This window comes from Saccostrea echinata, unplaced genomic scaffold, assembly GCF_033153115.1.
Source record: "Saccostrea echinata isolate AGI-Se365-2 ecotype Australia unplaced genomic scaffold, CSIRO_AGI_Sech_v1 ptg000056l, whole genome shotgun sequence".
Classification (NCBI taxonomy): domain Eukaryota; kingdom Metazoa; phylum Mollusca; class Bivalvia; order Ostreida; family Ostreidae; genus Saccostrea; species Saccostrea echinata.
In genome coordinates this window covers 5,210,983-5,233,442 of record NW_026889805.1, presented here as the reverse complement: position 1 = coordinate 5,233,442, position 22,460 = coordinate 5,210,983, and the positions used below count along the sequence as shown (strand labels likewise).

General features: G+C 34.1%; 2 protein-coding genes across 2 annotated transcripts; one reads left to right on the top strand and one right to left on the bottom strand.

Moving 5' to 3' along the window:
• The first annotated feature begins 509 nt into the window (after positions 1-509).
• Positions 510-6,069, top strand: LOC133173296 (uncharacterized). Its single transcript, XM_061308285.1, has 7 exons — positions 510-619; positions 2,370-2,613; positions 2,795-2,911; positions 3,713-4,355; positions 4,444-4,609; positions 4,790-5,178; positions 5,286-6,069. Exons 1-7 carry the CDS (start codon positions 510-512, stop codon positions 5,897-5,899), a joined length of 2,283 nt encoding a protein of 760 aa, XP_061164269.1. The 3' UTR covers positions 5,900-6,069.
• A 7,016-nt stretch (positions 6,070-13,085) lies between these two features.
• On the bottom strand, positions 13,086-21,150 carry LOC133173287 (ER membrane protein complex subunit 6-like). The gene is made up of 5 exons (XM_061308275.1): positions 21,079-21,150; positions 20,661-20,824; positions 19,504-19,596; positions 14,887-14,906; positions 13,086-13,190 (listed from the first exon to the last, which is right to left on the bottom strand). Exons 1-5 carry the CDS (start codon positions 21,122-21,124, stop codon positions 13,160-13,162), a joined length of 354 nt encoding a protein of 117 aa, XP_061164259.1. The 5' UTR covers positions 21,125-21,150; the 3' UTR covers positions 13,086-13,159.
• Between the last annotated feature and the right edge of the window lie 1,310 nt (positions 21,151-22,460).

The window sequence follows — 22,460 nt, the reverse complement described above, 5'->3', positions numbered from 1 at the left end:
AAAACCTGGTTCCCAGAATCCCTCAAGCATTTTATGCAGTAGCCATTTCATCTTTTCAAGATGATTGAGGGTGTCCTGCGGATCTGCAATAAGGTTTCGGAATTTTCAGTTTTACCGTAGGGTCAAATGGGGGGGGGGGGGGGTAAAAAATGAATGACGTGTTCAAGTTTTAATTACGGTCGATTTTTTCCTTCTTTTTTCCTTTAGGTGCATATTTTTCTGAAATTCCCCCTTTTAAAATCATAATATACTTTATCGCAATCACTAATTTAGACCGGTAATGAATTTATTATTTGACTTACTAATGACTAGTATTAACTATTAGGTTAAAAAAACGTTTAAATTCACAAATAAATGCTATTTTATTTCCGTCTAAAACCAACACTATTTGTAAGGAGTGTGTATAAATATTGAAAGCATAGCCACCTTGACATTTGAAGCGCGTCATCAGAATTGCTGGGTCCACAAAAAACTGACAGTTTGTTTTTATCGCACTGAAAAACGTAAAAATGAAGGAAGTATATATCTTCAGTGTTCTGGCTTTACTTGGAATTGCAGAGGGAGGACAGAATGATTCCTGTCGTTACAGAAGCCTTGCTTCTTCACCAAACCAAAGCAGGTGGGTAATTATTGATTTCTAGGTAAATTGACCGAGTTAAGTATATCAAACATTTGAAAAAAAAGGTAATAAACACAAGATCACGAAGTTAAGGTATACGCCACTCGTACCTGCTTATCATTATTCAAAAAAAGGTACATAATATTACAGGCTTTTATCGACTCTGAAATAATGCAACGGTTAAGATTTTTAAATAATATCTTATTTTTAACAAGTCGATTTCCTGTACACGAAGAATAACCGCGTGACCTTGATTTTAAAATACTATTTTTCTAAACTTTTCACTGATAACCAACTATACCATTTCATATTGTCCTGTATATGTGTATTTAATCACATCCATGGGTCTTGGTTCGGACGTCTGCGCTTCAAACAGATACAAAATGACATGGTCCATGTTAACCCGTAGGACATTAACTGACCATTTCACAATCTTACCGCTTTCAAGATTACAATCTTAAGGCGTATTTATATACACCTTATGAGCAGACATGCGCGGATCTATAGGGGGATGGGGGGTGTGTGTGTGTCCCGGATCATTGTTTTAGTATAATTATATTAATTTAAACACATGCCCCTCCCCCCACCCCCAGCTGAAATTGCTTCCTACTCCTATTGGCCTGCTTCGAATTACACTGTAATTAACGGTCAGATCATTCTAGCAAAGAACACATTCTTTTAAGGTGACACCCGTATGTCAAACAACTTACATTATAAGTCGATATTGAGAGATTAAAATGGTCGACATCCATATTCATTTTAAAACATTTTGATTGTAATAAATTTGTTATGTGTGTAACTTTTGATGACAAAATTTATTTTATTTATTTCTGTACTTAAAATTCTTGATATGAGAATGAATTACTTTTATAAATATGTTAGCAGTGACTCTAAGGAATTTTGTATATATAAATAATTAATAGTGTTATTTAATAATTCTGGGTCAATATAGTACACCATTTTGTGTCGAATATGATATTGTACTATATTCATTTTATTAACCTCAACCCTTAAAATATGTCACAGCATATCTTTACTTTATTTCGAAAAAGTACATGACATTTTCTATAGTTACACAGTTTGTGAACATATAAAGATATGTCCCCTAGGAACCGGCGGTGAGAGCATGTCATCCCCATAATTTTACCAGTATATACACTAGCCAAAATTACTAACGCACCCTCAGTATTTTCATCTGCAAATACGACACCTAAGCCATCGACATGTCTTGAGTAAATCCAAATTGTCGTCTTGCCTACTGCAGTCGAATTTGTCGCTTACTTTATTTCAACACAACACCCTCAAATGACCCTCTTGCGCGCAAACTAATTTCCCAAAACCGTCGCACACCTTTTGGGCACTAGCTGATATAAGGTTAACGGTGGTGGTCAGAAAGGTTACAACAGCGACGGTGACCCTGTCTCTCAAATGATATCAAGCAAAATGTCTAATATGTCACCTAGTAGTCAGTCAGTGCTTTGGCATCCGTACCCGGTCCATCACACTTCCGGTTGACACAATTTTACTGTACAATTTTACAATAGTCGTGTTAATGTACATTTTGTCTAGTGTACATGTATACTATACAGTTGAAAACGAAACTTTTTTTGCTATTAATAGTACTTTGTCAACAATATCGTCTGATGACCTTTCGGTGATATTTTTTATTTACAACTTTCACAGTCTATTTTATGAGTTAAATAATGTTAGTTACAGTGTTCGATTTGATAACCGACTCTTGATATTGCAGTATCTCTCCCATCTTGGAAAAGTATGAATCTGCCCTGTTGATGGTTCTTGGTTTCGCTGGATTTTCCATTTTATTGGCAATAATACACAACACTATAAGACGCATTGTATACAGGGACGCCCATAGTCTGGATACGGTGTTTGACGCTGGAGGGAAAGTCACGTTAAGTTTAACGGCCGTCACGGTGACGTCACAACTACTATGGCCGGCAGATTTTCTACAGATCACCACTGTCACTATAACCGTAGTTATCAATCACACTTCTTTATTTCAATCAAATTTCGAATTTTTATACAAGACACACATGTCTACGAGATTGAAAACTGCACAATAGAAAACACGGAACATTCTGATTTAAATGTTTCTATCAATTTCAATTAACTAAAAAACTACTACATGTAACAAATTATTCCATTTTTTTTCAGAGTGGTTTAGGAGGGTGTTTATTCTTCGTGTTGGGTATTGTTGTTGATATACTCCTGTTTCCAATATTGTCAGTTGAACTCAAAACTAAAGCTCCTGGTGCTAAGACATTTCTACAGGTAGGCATCGGACACTACCAGTGCTACATTGCATTAGATACTACAATATGGTTCAGAGACAGAAACTAGTATTTTAACTATTTACTATAAGTACTAGTATGTTTCTGACACTAGATTAAATTGCAAATTCCAAGCATCGCAAACAACCATAAAACAAAATTTATTTTTTACTTTTCAAAGAAGTCAGTACGATTATTTTAAAATCTAGCAGAAAACGGACACAATTTACCGAATCGAAAGATTCTTCGACTGTAGCAGAAAACATGCATGTAATGTCACTTTGAAAGTAAAAAAATATTTTAGTATATAAATAGAAAATAAATTATTTTATTTATTTAATATCACTACTGTTTCCTTTTGCTTCCCAAAGGTTGTTCATGTACTGTGCTTTCAGGTATCAAGTGCGATATAACATAATACTAATTTATAAATCATTCATAAGTAAAATTTTGAGTAAATTTATTTGAAATACTCCTAAAATATAATGATGTACATGTATTATATTTAGCGGGTACGATTTTTGGAAATTGATTTTCTACTATTCCACGAGTTAACGTACATTTTATTTAGCACAGTCTGAATTCAAGTACATGTAAAAGGTTTCTAAGAGAATTTCAGGAATCACCAAATAGCACTAAAAACAAGACAAGTGTTTTATCAAGCTTCAAAAATTGAATAACAACCACACTCATTCTTATCTTTTTTTTTTTGCATTCTTCATGAATTTCAGAGCTTTAATTCTGCAACTGGATACTTAAGAAATACTAGTATTGAACCGTCCTGTGACTATTTTTTTTCCAGATAGTTTATACAAGGTTTGGAAAACCTGCTCACATCGTGTTCTGTTGCATCGCCTTGTTCGCCAATATCGTGACGATCACAGCTCTTCTTGTGGCTGGCAGATCAGCCATTGGTGTTCTTACAAAAGACGCCACAGATGAATTCATCGCATTCGTCTTGTCTGTTTTGTTTGGTTCTTATTGCTTTCTAGGCGGTATCGGTACAACATTTTATATTTCGTATTTCAATACTGCGATCACATTCGTAAGTTTGATCGTGATAGTTGTCAGTATAGCATACACGGGTAACATAAATGAAGACATGTCCAAGTATGTCTCAGTAGATGCCATGTATGATGCTATGTCTTGTATCAAAGCGAAGGATGGAAACTATGAAGATTCTCTGATAACTTTTCGAACACGATCTGGTGCTATCTACGGTTTGTCTTTGTTCTTCATGGCCACATCACTGAGTTTTATCGATCAAGCTAACTGGCAGAGTAGAATAGCCGCCAAACCTGTACAGGGTGTCATCGGATTCTTTATAGCGGCCGTAATGTTCTTTTGTCTTCCTGCAACTATTGCTCTACCAGCAACTCTTACATACGCTTCAATGGCTTATGAGAATGGAACGCACCTACTGTCCCAAAACGAAATAATAAATGGTAAGAAAACCTGAGATAAAGACAAAATCTAAAATAAAGATTTTATATATTTTATTGTTTTCTTTTCTCCTATTAACCTTTAACACAGGTTACATTACACCATTTGTGATAGAGAAGATCATGGGTTCAACAGGGGCCTATCTCCTCATAACCTCCATAACCATGGCCCTAATGTCAACTGGATCTGGCGAAATCATGGCGGTGGCCTCCATCATAGTATACGACATTTATAAGGTGTACATAAACCCTTTCAGGTAACAAGCATACAGACAATGTCAGTAACCATTAAATTCATAAATGTTTCAAGTCGTTTTCCAATATAATCTGCAACAGCAGTAGCAAGTACTGTGTATCTTTGAAAATATTTTAATTAAAGTAGATGTCACTTTTGTCAGATATGTACATGTATTCCAATTTAAGAATTGTGTTTGTAGACGACTGTTGACTCCAACCACATGTGTTTTGTGTGGACGCCAGAAAATGAGTGGACAGAGCGAACTTTGTAGATGTTCTTCTTCTGTTAACTGTCCAGCATGTCTAAAGGATCTCGTCAAGAAGGAACAGACACGAGACTACGCCGTGCACTACACGTGCCCAGTGCATGGAGATTACCGCCATTATGAAGACCTTCTGATGCACTACAAAAGTTGGTGTATTGTCTGGGTCACCATTGCAATTATTCCATTTTCACTTATTATATATGCCAGCAATATCAACCTTACGTGGGTTATATTTTTTCTGCAAGGAACACTTAGTCCGTGCGCCCTTCCGTTATTATTAGCTATAACCTGGACCCGTTGTACGGCGTCTGGAGTGATTGCAGGTAAGTTTTATTTAGTCTTATTATTCATATTTCAGCTAATTCAGAGTTATGCTGGTAAAGATGTTTTGCTGAATACCTTTTGTTTTGTAAGACCTTTTCTTTTGTAGGTAGTCTTGTTGGACTGCTGGGCTATTTGGTGGCTAATTTCGTCGTTTCAGAGATAGTGTACGATGAAGGTTTATCGAATTTCTTTATTAACACTGTCCAAGATTACAGTCTCTTGGCTGGTTGTGTAACTGGAATATTACTCAGCAGTTTGGGAACAACTGTGACCTCATTAATGACTCACAAAATAAAATCTGAGGAGGATGTTTCACGTGAATGGGAAAAAACGATCTCCATTGACAATCCACTGAATCCATGGCGACGCTTGTATGAAAAAGAGCTGGCGCAGTTTCCTCCAGGGACAAAACCTACAGCAGCTGTCATGGCCCAAATTTTCCGTTCTGCGCGAAAAGTCGCCATCTATGGAGGATTTACTTTCGTCTTCCTATTCCTAGTTGTAATTCCGGCTGTTGTGACATCATTTGATGTTTTGACCCGCGATCAGTTTTCTTCCTATCTAACCTTTTGTTATGTTATTTGTTTTATGGGGGCTGTGTTTGTTGTTCTTGCGCCACCAGTGGAAGAAATGTATCAGATTATCAAAGCTTGGAAAAGTTCTAAAGAAAAGGACAATCTTCAGAAAAAGTCTCCGGAAATTGAACAAAGCCGACTTTAATCTGGAATAATATTGCATAGTTCTAATATTTTGTGTGGATATGAACAGAATCCAACAAACGTAGCTTTAATCAGGTGAATTGTTAGGTTTCAGGGCAAATGAACAGTCCCCAATTGTACCTTACAGTCCCTTTGATAAAAACAGCATGTTTTCTACTGCTTGAAATTCTACCTCCAATGAGTTCTATTGATTTGAAAATGTTTGAATGTTTACAGGCCTACATGGACTTTCTAAAGAAAGTTCCGTTTTATTGTTGTTTTTCCTTGTCCGTCTGTCTGTCACACATCTTCTTCAGTTTAAAATCCCCATTGCATTTTAAGCAGAAGCCGAATTATCTTTCAGAATATGATTGGTGGTGTCATGTAGGTGTGATAAAAGGGTTTGGAATATTCGTTTACGCCGGGGTTCACAAGGACGTTTTTCTGTTAAGAAAAAAAAATGTTCCAAGAACCCCTCTAGAATTTTTTGCAGTAACAAAATCATCTTTTGGATATGATTGATGATGTCTGGTAAATTTGCAATAAGTTTTTGGAGTTATTATTTTCATCCTGTGGGCCAAACGGGTTGGAAAACGACATTTTTCTACGATTTCAAACTTCGTTCCCAAAACTCTAAAATTTTATGCAGTAGGCACATTATCTTGGGGTCCCGTAGATGTGCAATAAGCTGGGTTCTCGAATTTTCATTTTCAAAGTTGAGGCCTGGAGGTAGGTTCTAACTTCTTATTAGACAGTGCGAAAGAAGGAATATATATATATATATATATATATATATATATATATATATATATATATATATATATATATATATATATATATATATATATATATATATATATATATATATATATATATATATATATATATATATATATTCATTCTGTAGTCAGTTTGTTAGAAAACTTTTCTGGTTGCCACAGAAAATTACATAAAAAGTTAGTTATATTATTATTCCGACAGTTGATTTCTGGTTGCCACAGAGACTTTGATGAATAGCTAGGTATATTATTCAGAGAGTTGATTTTTGGTTGCCATGCACAGAGAATTTGATGAATGGCTGGGTAGAATATTCTGGGTGTTGATTTCTGGTTGCCACAGAGAATTTGGTGAATGATTAGGTATCTTATTCAGAGAGTTGATTCCTGGTTGCCACAGAGACTTTGATGAATAGCTAGGTATATTATTCAGAGAGTTGATTTTTGGTTGCCATGCACAGAGAATTTGATGAATGGCTGGGTAGAATATTCTGGGTGTTGATTTCTGGTTGCCACAGAGAATTTGGTGAATGATTAGGTATCTTATTCAGAGAGTTGATTCCTGGTTGCCACAGAGAATTTGATGAATGGTTAGGTATATTATTCAGAGAGTTGATTTCTGGTTGCCACAGAGAATTTGATGAATATTCTGAGTGTTGATTTCTGGTTGCCACAGAAAATTTGATGAATGGTTAGGTATATTATTGTGTGAGTTGATTTCTGGAAGTTGACCTCCAGGGGACTGCTTCTAATGAGTTTATCTGATACTCACAACAACATGCAGCATCTGCAGCCTGTGTAATTTGATAGTCTTCTTGTCAACTAATTACCAATCAATACAATCCTTATTGGCACCAATGTTTCTGAGTCTGACCAATAAGTCACAGGATCAAAGTCTTACACTGTAGCAGTCTTATCTTAATTATTGCTGGTAACATTCCCAGCTCTACCATTACCCTAATCTCTATTGAGATAGTTTGTTTTTACCCTATGTGATTATGAACTAATGTCTACTATGGCTATTGAACATCACATAAAAGAAAACGGACTATAGGAACTCTTTTATGCGAGGTGGTAAACAATTTCGTCAAAGGAGCCATATTTTGAACGGAGATTTCAGTGAATATTTTTATGTTGGGATTTACATGCCTAAACGGTAAGCAATGTGGAAATAAAAGTGACAGAGAGTCAAATAAACAACCAAATGACTTAATTGAAGCGAACGGCAGTGTGGTCTAGATGAATAATTCTTGCTATAGTCGGCCGAAGTTGGGGCTTGATTTCCAGACATGAATTATGAGTGGTTGTCTAGAGATTCTGTGGGCGTCAGTCCAAATATCTAGCCCAGCAGAATCTCAATAGAGATTACCATTACCCATGTCCATTCTGAATTATGGGTGTAAATTTTATTTATACGTTACCACATTACCCTGATTTGACTAACTGCAACAAAAAGCTGATGCCAACCAGCCTTTTTATGAACCAATGAACATTTTCTACAGTGAAAGGTTATGTCTGGCAAAAAGAGGGGCGCATCCTTTTTTTTTGAAACTCTGCATCTTCGCTAGCCAAGGGTTTCTGATACGCTACTCTCCTCATAAACCCTTGGCATACGGTGCTGACAAAAGACGGGATTGTTTTCGACACGTGATCATGCTTCTTACCAGGTACGCATAGATTGCGTCATCGACAGAAATAAAAAGCGTATTTTAAAAAAAAATTGTTTTTAAAGAATAATTAACAAGAAGGTATTGAGTTATGTTAATTTGTTATTTAACATGTAAAAATGCAAATCTACATCTTCAGTATAGATTCTTAATCACATATTTTGCATGTTGCTTTAGAAATAGGATGACACCATATTGCTATTCATAGAATGGCATGTTGTTTACTTGCGTTTTACATTACCGATATTAAAGAGTCAAGATATATCCCGAACGCAAATATCGTCATTTACAAAAACAATTGCTGATTGGTCGAACGATGTCGATCAACTCCAATCACAACTTGAGAAAAAAATCCAAACTTTTTTTAACACCGTATGCCAAGGGCTTATGAGGAAAGTAGCGTATCAGAAGCCCTTGGCTAGCGAAGATGGAAACTCTGCAGTATTTGTATATTTAAAATCGTATGAACTGTTTTTAAATCAACTAAACTGGACTTAGCTCTTAGAAAATTTTAAAGGTTTCCAGGGCATTGGTGCACATTGTTCTGGTTTATAAGAATGGTAATTTTGACATGAGCTTTTATAATCTTCATAGATAAATCTTAACGCTCTTCCTGATATTTTTTTTAAATTTTGCGATGAAATATATGGAGATAACGAACAGTATTCAAGCTCAAAAGTCCATTAAACAATACAAAATAGGAGCAGAGCAAACACGGACCTCCAAACATCAGAGGTGGGATCAGGGGCCATGGAGGAGTGAGGATCCTCTGCCGACCGGTCACACCCGCCGTGTGCTCCTTGTCATGATCAGGTAATAACGGAAAAATCCGTCGACAATCAGTGTGTAAATAATGGCCTAACAATTAGTATGAAAAACGTCAGTCAGCATTTGACTCAATGATAAATTGTATTTGCTGACAAGGTCATTGTATCGACCATAGAACTTACGAAATGATGACTTTAAACGAGACAGCTGATATTCTTGTTTCATCAACTTATTTGTCAATAATTTACCTCGTTTTAGAAATTGTACATACGTAGAGCATGCTATTACGTATCGAATCAACTGAGAGATATATACCCCATATGCGGGTGATGAAGGTATACTGCTGCATAAGTAAGGGAAGTTGACGATTGAGTATTCTGTTCCTTACAGAAGTCCCATTTAAGTAGACAATAACTGAAGTTTGACATTATGAATGAGTGATACCGTATATTGTAAAAAGGTCAAGTCTTGTATTTCACCAAATTTCAAGTTCATGGTCAAACCTTGTATTTCTTACAAATATTCATCGAATATTGCTTCCAAACTTTAATTTAAAAAACGCTATATAATTGTACCTAGATATCGAACATCTGAAACATAATCATCCCATGTGTTCGCATTCTTCTTCACCCTACAACTATAGTCCTGCTGGCCACGTTATTACTGGTAGTTGTAGTTAATAATAACGACCTTAAACCACTTATTTTAATTTAGGAAACCCCAATCTTTCAATTGGCGTCAAAATTTTGACTTCTGAAATTATGAATCCTGTCGAAGATTATGCCAGGCGATGGAACAAACATGAAAAAGACCTGACACTTTGACAGAATAGCTTAAAAATATCAGATGGAGGTTGAAATCTCGTATTAAACAGTTTAGGGGCAATATGAAAATCATCTATCATTCTGTCTTCAATAATTCAGAAGTGAAAAAAAGAAAAATTGGATTAAACGATCAATATGTACAGGTCTCGGTGACAAAGCAGGTAACAACATGGTCTTACTTTGTAAGGCTCATTATTATAAGAGTATTTTAGAGGAACTTGCATTTAATTCTGCAAGTGGTAATCTAACTTCTTGTAGTTCCCTTTCCAATGAGGAAATTCTTCAAAATCATGTGTCAGTTTTAAATATTTTTATATTCCAACAAACTGAATTTCAGTGAAATAGCATACTTATACTGGATTCCTAAACTACATTACATAAAGATCCTTACAAAGATACATAGCAGGTTCTAGTAAATATTCTACATCTAATTCTAATTCTTTACTCCTCGCCAAAATAATAATAGCAGCGAAGGAGAAACTTCAGGAGTACTGTTCAACAATATACATGTATGAAAGAGGTGGTATTAATCAGATGTGCATGGATACTTAAAAACTACACTGTACAAGGAACTTTTAGAAAATTTGAAATCACAAAATAATATCATAATCAATAGCATCAAAACTTTCAACTTTTCAACACTTTGTACAATCATTCCCCACGATAAATTATAGTCCAGGCTTTTTGACAAATAGACAACTGCCTTTGTAAAATTAAAAATGGAACTCGTTAATTCACATACCTTGTCATTGGTCATCTGCAAAATTATTTTCTCAAAAAACATTCTGATTGTACATGCACACAAGTATTCCGTTGATATTAAGGAAGATGCTTGAGTTTCTGAATGACAATATCTATGTATAGTTTTTGGAAATCAAGTCTTCCAACAATCTGTTGGAGTTCCCATGGATACTAATTGCGCCCCGTTATTAGCATACATATTGAAGCAGAATTTATTGAAAAACTTCTATATGAAAAGAAGTCTCTTGTCGTGGCCTTCAATTCGACATTTAGTTATATCGACGACGTTTTATCAGTCAATGATATCCACCTTTAATTCCCACGTTGATTCGATACATCTCTTTGAACTCGAAATAAAAGACACCAGAAAGAGTCAAAGGTCTGTTTCTTATTTGAATATTTTACTAGAGAAAGACATTAATGCCAAACCAACAACAAAACATTACGATTGATGACTTTAACTTTTCTATCGTCAATTTCACTTACTTACGTAGCAATACTCACCTGCTTATGAAGTTAATGTCTCCCAGTTGATGCTATACACAAGAACATGTTCTACGTAGAATTTCTACAATTTCTAAAACGAGGCAAGCTACTAGTATTGACAAATATGCTGATGACATAAGGATATCAACAATCTTATTGAAAGTTAACATTTCGCGAATTCTATGGTCGATACAATGACATTGTTAGCAAATACAATCTATCGTTCAGTCGAATTTTGACTGACTTTTCCATACAAAATGTTAGGCCATTATTCATATTGAATTGTCTACGGATTTTCCGTTTGCCCAATCATGACAAGGTTGGTGTTTTAAAATTGAATTTCAAGTGCTCTTTCAAAAAAACTTCGACATTGCTACTAGGACACTTACTGGTCTATAATTCACTTTCTCTAGACCACTGTTCTTATGGATTGGAGTCACCTGAGCTATTCCAAGTTCATCTGGAGAGTTGATGTTGCCAGACAAGTTGATTACACTGGTCAGAGGTATAAAAAATGATGATTAGTTTAGCAATATGAAAGAGTTTTGCGGACATTACATTTATATACCAGCGTCTTTTTTCACATTAATTTTATTGATACTTTTGAACACAAAGTCCTCCTCTATTGTCGAGAAAGAAAAAGAACTCTGTGTTGTGCAATACCTAAGGTTTTGCTCTAATGTTTTAATACTTGGGTGGTCCTCATCAACCTTTTCATCTGGGTTACCAATATTACTTGTTCAGTGAATGTGATAAAAGATTAATATCATTTTATGCTACGTCCTTTTCATCATAACCTTGAGTAGACATAAAAAAGTATTGATATACAAAAAACTTACTCTGTTTGGAAATCTAATAACACTCTAAACATACAAAATGTTAAGGAACTTTGTTATCTCGGAAAATATCCGTGTTGAGTCTCAATTAGGAAAATTTATTATGCAGTTCTTAAAAAAAGTTTCATAATTACAATTACCTAATATAACGTTCTATGTGCTGGTGCATGTTATTATTTATTCTGCTTACTCTCATATTGTTATATCCTGTAACAACGTATCCATTTAGTAATTTACTGTGTTCTGATGTGTCGTATGACACAACCAAATAAACATACCAAGACATAAAATGTCGATAGATCTTTAACAGGAATCAAAACATTTTAAAATAAGTTGCTTGCAGGTATCTTGATTTCCATGGTAATCATTCATACAGGACATCCCCCGAATTCCCAAAATTTGCTGGAGAAATCCTTTACATTATACAAAGTTTGGTGAAAATCAGTAATCAAATGTGTCAGACTCCTTAATCCCTACAGTGAACGACTCTCAATAATTTATAATATCAGAAAATAATCTTTTATAACAAAACAGCATAATTTATGCAATCATATTAAATTGATTTTTTTTTACATAGCTTCCATGAAATTTACAATTTAGTCTTTCAAAAATGTGTATTTGGCATTTACATCTGTAAATGAAACATATGTAGGTCGTGATGAGATGTTGACTTGGCCTTCATCTCAGACTTGACCCACTTGTAAATCTAATGTAGAGCAGGATGAAATGTTTTATTTGACCTTGGTCTTGGTCTTTGAGTTTGCTTCACCAATCATTGGAGTTGATGAAAAGGGTAAAGATAACGAACAAACAACATGTCTTCGCGCAGAGGGGGGTTGGGGGGGGGGGGGGGTTGGAGTACACACACATCATTCGTTCAATTTTATTCTTATCTATTTAATTTTTAAAGCATCATCTTATACAACACCAGTCTCCATGTCCTGCAGTGGGATTCGAACCCATGCCGTAAAGATCAACACCCTCTTTATTATCGATATATGTGAACTATAAATCCACTTGAATACCCTTTTTTGGGGGAAAAAAATCATGAAAATTCCTAGAGAACAGTACCAGACAATCTAATTAAATAAATGAAGACACCCTGAAAACAACTTTTTTTTTACCACATTTATTTACAAATGTACACAACGAGATTGCACTGGCCGTGATGTCAAGGTCCTTCTTCAGTACACATGAACCATACCATAGAGGAATCTGGGAAAACGGTCAAGTCAAATACATGTAAACCAGCTGTAAAATTACTTTTCTATTGTCACCATGTATGACGTCTTCAGTGACCTTTAACCAAGAAAACAGAATTTTTAATTTTAATACCTTCAAATTTATAATGTAATTCATGAAAGTTGTAATTGAATAAATTTTGCTGCTAGGCTTTTTGAGGTTAATTCACATTTCCTTGTATGAAATACAATTTTCTTTTCTTCAAACATTGAATTCCTTTCCCTTTAAGTTATCTAAAATATTAGTGCAATTTTAAGTTTTAAACTATCTTCTTTTAATTCTAATTTAGATCATTCTATTCAAACTTTTATTAGAGTCAAATTTTCTCCATAAACACAAATTATTTAATCTCATGAATGTATACTTATCAAATTTAAACAACTTACGCTGTCTACCAATTGAAATCTGAATTTTGTAACTGTGGTGGATGGTGAACGATATCATTATGATTTTTTTTCTTTTTGGTTGCGAAACGACTTTGGACTTTTTATGTAGATTTGTTAATCCTAGTTTTAAACTATTCTAAAATAAGCAGAGAATTTTAGATAAATTAATTTAATAATTTTTACATGAATTTTTCAACACATGAAATGAAATGAGGTCTATGAAATACTAAATAATTCTAGAGTAAGATAACAACCCCTTTTAATAACAAGGCTATGTTAAGAGAAAAACTGAAATAATGTTAATTTGGGTAAAAAGTTACCAAACATAATCCTGTTTCATCAATGAATATCTTAAAAATTTTATGGAGAAATCTTCTTTGTACACTTTAAAATTCTTTTTTTTTTAAACCCTTTTTTATTATGTCCCCATAATGGGAGATTCATTGGCATATAGATTTTGACCTGTACATTTGACTATAAGACTGTTTGCCTCTGTCTGCAAAAAACTATATAATCTTGCTGATTGGTGCTAGGGATTTCAATATTCACAAGTGTATTCCTTGTGACAAGACCTTTCTTTAGATACCATCTCTTTTGACCTCATAACCTTGGGAGTTTGACATACTTTTGTAAAACTCTAACCTTGTACAAAACTGTTGAACAGTCGGCACTAGGGCTTTCATATTTCACATGCATATTTCTTGTGACAAAATCTTTTTTGGGGTACTACCATTTTTGACCTAATGATCTTGACCTTAGAGTTTGACCTACTTCTGTAAAACTTAAACCTTGGCCATTACTTTTCAAAGGTTGGTGCTTGGGCATTATATTTCACATGTGTATTTCTTGAGAAAAGACCTTTCTTTGGATACCAACATTTTTACACCTCATGACCTTGGAGTTTGACCTACTTCTAAAAGACTTTAACCTTGGCAATAACTTCTGAATTTTTGGTGCTAGGGCTATCATATTTCACATGTGTATTCTTTGTGACAAGACCTTTCTTTTGGTAGTGAGTTTGACTACTTTTGAAAATCTTTAACCTTAGCCATACCTGCTGAACGGTTGGTGCTAGTGTTTCATATTTAATTTGTGTATTTCCTTTGACAAGACATCTGTTTGGGTACCAATGTTTTTGACCTCTTGACCCCTTGAAGTTTGACCTACATTTGAAAAACTTTCACCTTGGCTATTAGCTGTCATGCCCAGTCACACATCTTGTTTACCCTTTAAAAAAGTAATCACACATGCATTGCTTAACACTACTTGTCAGAAAAGGATACGTCCATGCTAAAATATATGTCTGATTTAGTGGTTAAGGAAAATATCTGAATGTTTCTTAATGATAACATAATAAATCAAATGTGTTGAATGAATGAAACTTTTAATAATACATACACTACTACAAAATAAACATGCTAATTTAATTCTTTGAAATTTCATTTTACACAATACAATACTTATTTCCAACAGGCAAGGGATTGGATGGCTGGTCCTCCCCCTTACATACTGAATGCTTTATTGTCTCCCTTACGTACAGAATGCTTTATTGTCTCCCTTACGTACTGAATGCTTTATCCTCTCCCTTACATACTGAATGCTTTATTGTCTCCTTTATGTACCGAATGTTTTATTGTCTCCCTTACATACTGAATGCTTTATCCTCTCCCTTACGTATAGAATGCTTTATCTTCTCCCTTATGTACAGAATGCTTTATCCTCTCCCTTGCGTAAAGAAGGCTTTATCCTCTCCCTTCCTATAGAATGCTTTATCTTCTCCATTACATATACTGAATGTTTTATTGTCTCCCTTACATATACTGAATGCTTTATCCTCTCCCTTACGTACAGAATGCTTTATTGTCTCCCTTATGTATTGAATGTTTTATTGTCTCCCTTACATATACTGAATCCTCTCCCTTACATACAGAATGCTTTATTGTCTCCCTTATGTACTGAATGTTTTATTGTCTCCCTTATATACTGAATGCTTTATCCTCTCCCTTATGTACTGAATGCTTTATTGTCTCCCTTACGTACTGAATGCTTTATTGTCTCCCTTACGTACTGAATGCTTTATCCTCTCCATTACGTACTGAATGCTTTATCCTCTCCCTTACATATTGAATGCTTTATTATCTCCCTTACGTACAGAATGCTTTATTGTCTCCCTTATGTACTGAATGCTTTTTTGTCTCCCTTACATACTGAATGCTTTAATCCTCTCTATTACGTACTGAATGCTTTATCCTCTCCCTTACGTATAGAATGCTTTATCTTCTCCCTTACGTACAGAAGGCTTTATCCTCTCCCTTACGTACTGAATGCTTCATCTTCTCCCTTGCGTAAAGAAGGCTTTATCCTCTCCCTTCATATAGAATGCTTTATCTTCTCAATTACATATACTGAATGTTTTATTGTCTCCCTTACATACTGAATGCTTTATCCTCTCCATTACGTACTGAATGCTTTATTGTCTTCCTTACGTACTGAATGCTTTATCCTCTCCCTTATGTACTGAATGCTTTATTGTCTCCCTTACGTACTGAATGCTTTATTGTCTCCCTTACGTACTGAATGCTTTATCCTCTCCATTACGTACTGAATGCTTTATCCTCTCCCTTATGTACTGAATGCTTTATCCTCTCCCTTATATACTGAATGCTTTATTGTCTCCCTTATGTACTGAATGCTTTATTGTCTCCCTTATGTACTGAATGCTTTATCCTCTCCATTATGTACTGAATGCTTTATCCTCTCCCTTACGTACTGAATGCTTTATCCTCTCCCTTATATACTGAATGCTTTATTGTCTCCCTTATGTACTGAATGCTTTATCCTCTCCATTACGTACTGAATGCTTTATCCTCTCCATTACGTACTGAATGCTTTATCCTCTCCATTACGTACTGAATGCTTTATCCTCTCCCTTACGTACTGAATGCTTTATCCTCTCCCTTATGTACTGAATGCTTTATCCTCTCCCTTATGTACTGAATGCTTTATCCTCTCCCTTACGTACTGAATGCTTTATCCTCTCCCTTACGTACTGAATGCTTTATTGTCTCCCTTACATACTGAATGCTTTATTGTCTCCCTTACATACTGAATGCTTTATCCTCTCCCTTATGTACAGAAGGTTTTATCCTCTCTCTTACATACTGAATGCTTTATCCTCTCCCTTATGTACAGAAGGTTTTATCCTCTTTCTAACATACTGAATGCTTTATCCTCTCTCTTCATATAGAATGCTTTATCCTCTCCCTTTCATACTGAATGCTTATTGTCTCCCTTACATATACTGAATGCTTTATTATCTCCCTTACGTACAGAAGGCTTTATTGTCTCCCTTACATACTAAATGCTTTATTATCTCCCTTACGTACAGAATGCTTTATTGTCTCCCTTATGTACTGAATGCTTTTTTGTCTCCCTTACATACTGAATGCTTTATTATCTCCATTACGTACTGAATGCTTTATCCTCTCCCTTACGTATAGAATGCTTTATCCTCTCCCTTACGTACTGAATGCTTCATCTTCTCCCTTGTGTAAAGAAGGCTTTATCCTCTCCCTTCATATAGAATGCTTTATCCTCTCCCTTGCGTAAAGAAGGCTTTATCCTCTCCCTTCATATAGAATGCTTTATCCTCTCCCTTCATACAGAATGCTTTATCCTCTCCCTTGCGTAAAGAAGGCTTTATCCTCTCCCTTCATATAGAATGCTTTATCTTCTCCATTACATATACTGAATGTTTTATTGTCTCCCTTACATATACTGAATGCTTTATCCTCTCCCTTACGTACAGAATGCTTTATTGTCTCCCTTATGTATTGAATGTTTTATTGTCTCCCTTATGTACTGAATGCTTTATTGTCTCCCTTACGTATTGAATGCTTTATTGTCTCCCTTATGTACTGAATGCCTTATTGTCTCCCTTACGTACTGAATGCTTTATTGTCTCCCTTATGTACTGAATGCTTTATTGTCTCCCTTACGTACTGAATGCTTTATTGTCTCCCTTATGTACTGAATGCCTTATTGTCTCCCTTACATATATTGAAAGCTTTATCCTCTCCCTTACGTACTGAATGCTTTATCCTCTCCCTTACGTACTGAATGCTTTATTGTCTCCCTTATGTACTGAATGCTTTATCCTCTCCATTATGTACTGAATGCTTTATCCTCTCCCTTATGTATAGAATGCTTTATCAGAAGCAAGACTACCTCTGTGTTTAACATCGCAATACTACTGAAGATTCTGACTTTCTATAAATGTACATTCTCTTCTCAACCCATTGTGTGTTACTAATCATGAAACTTTATTTTATAAGAACTACATATTTAATCTAAAGGCTTTTGTTTCCAAGTGGCAAAGCAGTTTTGATAACAAGCTTTATTGACCTATCATTTTTTTTTAAAGTTCCTCAGATAAAGTGACACCAAATGTAAACACGACTACAATATACTGATATTTAGTATTGAACGTATTTTGCCAAAGCCTTGAATCTCAGGCAAATGGTTTGGTTCTTGGGTCTGACAAAGCTCATGTTGCCCTCAAACCCAGTCAATACATATACATGTGTATTATAATACATGTAATTAGGTCCTCTAGCTTGTGAGCTTATACTTAGGTTTGTGATTTATATACCATAACAGTGATCAGGATGATTTTTCCAGGTTTGGGTATGGGCATGCATGCCAAATAAACAATATGTAGTATACAACCAAGTAAAAGCAATAAAATCAGGATATTTTCTACACATTTTGACATAGTAAGCTTCAAATAACAGTGAAAGGACAAGATTCTTCTAAACTCTCGCATGATGGTTACTGCCACTGTCAAGTATGAAAATTAGGCTTTAAGCCCATAGTAACGATACTACATTGTAAAATATGATAACTAACATGTTAAGGTCAAGATCTAGTAAATGACTTTAGACTAACTTTTTGGTGCTAGATCCATTATGATGTCATAATCAATTATAACTTTCTTTTTCCCGTACTTTACGGCTCTAATAGAGTTATGTAGAAAATAAAGTATTTTCATGGAATTCAATTTGAAATCATGTGAAAAGTAATCCTGATACCTATATTCAATTTAATATCATTTTAAAGAAGAGGCCAAGAACATACAAATTATCGTTTTCTGAGAGACTGTAGGCAATCTGGATACATTTCCTTTGTCTGATATGGAAAAAACTCCCATATTCATGACTGGTTTTCTTAATTTCTTATTGAAAATGACAGTTCAAAATGTGATTTTTCGTCTTGTTCATCTACAAATTATGCCCCGAAACACCTTATTTGACCAAGCTAAAGTTATAAAGCATCATTAAAGGAATTTACTTCTCAAATTTGAGAAACCTGTAGGCACCTTTCATTTACTAGATCTTGACCTTAAGTTACAGAAACACAACAATAAAACAAAACACAAAGACAATTAAAAAGGGATCACTGGGCAATCACATGAACTCTTTTAATCTTTGACCAAAGGTGCTAATATTCAAGAGCACAAGAGATTTGGTTAGAAAAATCACTACATCCATCCTTTCCACAGATTTCCTTTAGCTTAATGTACATAGAATCCACATGTTCTTAGTGATATATGTATCACTTTGATTGGTTTACACCCACTAGTATAAAAAAGACCCAGTACAGTGCACAAGACAGCTGGAGAAATGTTCCTGGAAAAATTATTGTCCCATTTAAAGTAATCAGAAATAATTTGAGATACTGAGATTAATATACATGAAGAAAAAGCACCTGGGACTTACAACTCACTTTGACATGTCCCAGCTATTCAAGATTTCTATGTTTAAGATACCAAAATTCAATGTGAATACATTATATACACATATATGTATACAATGTATACTTATTTGATGAAAAAAGGATACAAAAAGTCCACCAAATAAACCACTCAAGAAAATTTGTCTTCCGTTGATAAAGTACTTGTTCCAAGAAGCTCCTGCCTTCAGTAGCAGCATAATCTATAAACAGAGAGTTGCATTTATAAATTATTTATAAGTACAAGCGTCTTATTGTGTGCGTCATTTTACCGGGGAAGCAGAGAATACTGAAATCAGTGGCAGATCCAGAAATTTCAGAATGGGAGGGTGCAGTACCTGGGGTCTGCCTTGACCCAAAGCATCAGAACAAAGCAAAGCCCTGGTGAGGAGCCCAGAGGCTGCTGAATTATGAAAAAATATGACATATGTGTAACATTATATTTTAGTTTGTGTTAACACTATTTGAAATTGATAACTTCACAATCACATAATACAGTAATAATAATAAAAGTATGAGTATTTAAGATGAACTTCTCCTTTGTTGATAACTATCTAAATTATCATCCAAAAAAAAAGAGAGAAACATAGATGCATTAGCCAGGAGATGTTAGTAAAAAAAATATGAATCCCCATTTAAAAAGAACATGTTAATATGCTATTGCAACATAAACTATTTCTTATGACTTTACTTTTACATGACTCACAGATGTGATGTTGCAATTAGTTTTACAAATTCTAATGCCCAGAAAAAATATAAATTTCATTGTTATTGAAATAATAAATAATTTATAATAATTATTTGGGAAGATCGTTATGCAACTGTGTCTGAAAAATACATTATGTAGTTATGTAACATTGCAAATAAACTATGCACAAATTTACAGAATCACAAAATAACTATATAAATAAAATAAAATAAAATAAAATGGGAAGGTGCATGCACAGTGCACCAGCTTTGGAGATTCAATTGATTCAAATGTGGTTTCATGTATCAAACTTAAAAGTAATTGCCGTCATCTCTGTGACTCATGAACATTTCATTCTCCAGTATATTCTTACTATTAAAGATTACATACAACAATAACCAAAATTCACGTAAATTTTTTCTCACCTTATAAGGAAAAATAATTATCTTGCAAATATAAGATTTTGGGAAAACAAGGAGTAAAAAAATAAAATGGTGATCTACAGTAAATTACTTCTAAATTCACTTGTACCAGATATGGTAAAATTCTAGTTTATGCATGTATTTGATTTATACTTACTGACAAAACAAAAGCAGTAACAAAGTAAAATAAGAATCCTTGAAGCCCTGTTAATCCCAGGATCCCTGCGGCACATCCAGAGAGAGCAGACATGGATGTCCGACAATACTCCAGCACTGAAGCATTCTGTCTCAGTGATATCTCACTAAAAGTGGCCGTCGTCTCTGTAATAAAACAAGTGCTCCGCTCTTATTTCCTTACAGATGCATTACTATAAAAACACTTATTCATGTTTCTAGAAGAGTAAGGCACCAAACTTGAATAATCGAATTTCCTCTGCTTTAACATTCATTTTGATGATGAAACAGGTGGAAATGACAGGAACAACCACTGTTATGGGGCCATTCAATAAAAAACAATAAAGCAACATATAAAACAGATATTATGTATTTTAAACTCAGTATTATAACAGATTTACCCTTCGATTTCTTTTTTCCTGTCTTCACTGCAACTCCGGACGCCATGATTGATTTCTAAAAGAAGAAATAGAGGAAAGTAGGAAACAAAAGTTCCGAAAAAAAAAAAACCCAATCAATGTACAATGTGCAGTCGTTGGTGGAAAACTTTTAACCAAAACAAAAACAGAAACTAACATTATAAAAATAAAACTAATTATTTAAAAAAAGAGAGAAAAAATACATTAATTGTGGAGTTATTAATTTTGATTTAAAATAACAAATCAGTATAAATACTTGGGACTTGTATTTAATTCTGATGGAAAAATAAAATTCTCTGCAGAACAGCTGTCAGAAAGAGCTAGAAAGGCCTATTATGCTATAAAAACTAATTTTCCAGCTAATATAATTTTTTCTGTTGAGACAATATTAAAACTTTATAGATCTATGATTACTCCAATTTTAACTTATGGTTCTGAAATTTGGATTGCTGACTACAAATGTGATTTATTATCCTCAGATCATTTCCCATTTGAAAAAATACAACTCCAGATATTTAAAGACAGTCTGGGTGTTCATAGAAAATCATCTAATATTGCTGTTCTATACGAGTTGGGACAGTTCCCACTATTTTATTCAGGTTATGAAAATATGTTTAAATTTTATTCAAGATTGAAAAATTTAGAGTCAGAGAATGAGCATCAGAACCAATTAGTGGTGTCTGCATTTAAGGAAGATAAAACATTTGGGTCTAGAATATCTTGGCAAAGAAAACTTTTTACTCTTCAACAGAAATGGTCTTTATCCTCATTGGACACACCACATAAAATTTTAAGACATAAATTAGAGGAGCACTATAGGAACAAAATCTGTGAATAGTTAAAGAACATTTCTAAATCAGATTCTGGAAAATTAACTTTTTATAGTAATATAATAAATTTAAATGAATATAAATTACAGAACTACCTACAATTACCATTGAAGAAATCTGAAAGAACAATCCTAACAAAACTAAGCATTAGTGCTCATACACTACATATTGAAATAGGGAGATACTCAAGGTCACCTATTCCTAGAGAAAAACATGTATGTCATGCTTGTAAACTTTTTATTGAAAATGAAAAACATTTTATACTTTATTGTCCTAGTTATGATCAGTATAGATTACAGTATTGTGATTTATTTAATGCTCAATGTTACATGAAGGAAAACCCTATTATTGACATTATCAACCCTCCAAGTATTAAAATTGCTAGAAGAGTATGTAACTTTCTGAAAAAATGCTTTAATATTAGAAAAGAAAAAACTTCAACATAACTGATATGCTTACTGGAATGATTTATTGATTTTATGTATGTTATTGTTTATTGTATTCATGACTATATGCCAATGTATGATGGTGTTG

What these genes read in the sequence shown, in the direction of transcription:
- LOC133173296 (XM_061308285.1), top strand. Translation starts at nt 510, where the DNA reads ATGAAGGAAGTATATATCTTCAGTGTTCTGGCTTTACTTGGAATTGCA. An exon ending in TCTTCACCAAACCAAAGCAG is followed by an intron (nt 620 to 2,369) that starts GTGGGTAATTAT and finishes TTGATATTGCAG; the next exon opens with TATCTCTCCCATCTTGGAAA. An exon ending in GGCGTCTGGAGTGATTGCAG is followed by an intron (nt 5,179 to 5,285) that starts GTAAGTTTTATT and finishes TTTCTTTTGTAG; the next exon opens with GTAGTCTTGTTGGACTGCTG.
- LOC133173287 (XM_061308275.1), bottom strand. Translation starts at nt 21,124, where the DNA reads ATGGCGTCCGGAGTTGCAGTGAAGACAGGAAAAAAGAAATCGAAGG. An exon ending in AGGAAAAAAGAAATCGAAGG is followed by an intron (nt 20,825 to 21,078) that starts GTAAATCTGTTA and finishes GTTTTATTACAG; the next exon opens with AGACGACGGCCACTTTTAGT. An exon ending in ACATATATTTTAGCATGGAC is followed by an intron (nt 13,191 to 14,886) that starts GTATCCTTTTCT and finishes CCGTTTTCCCAG; the next exon opens with ATTCCTCTATGGTATGGTTC.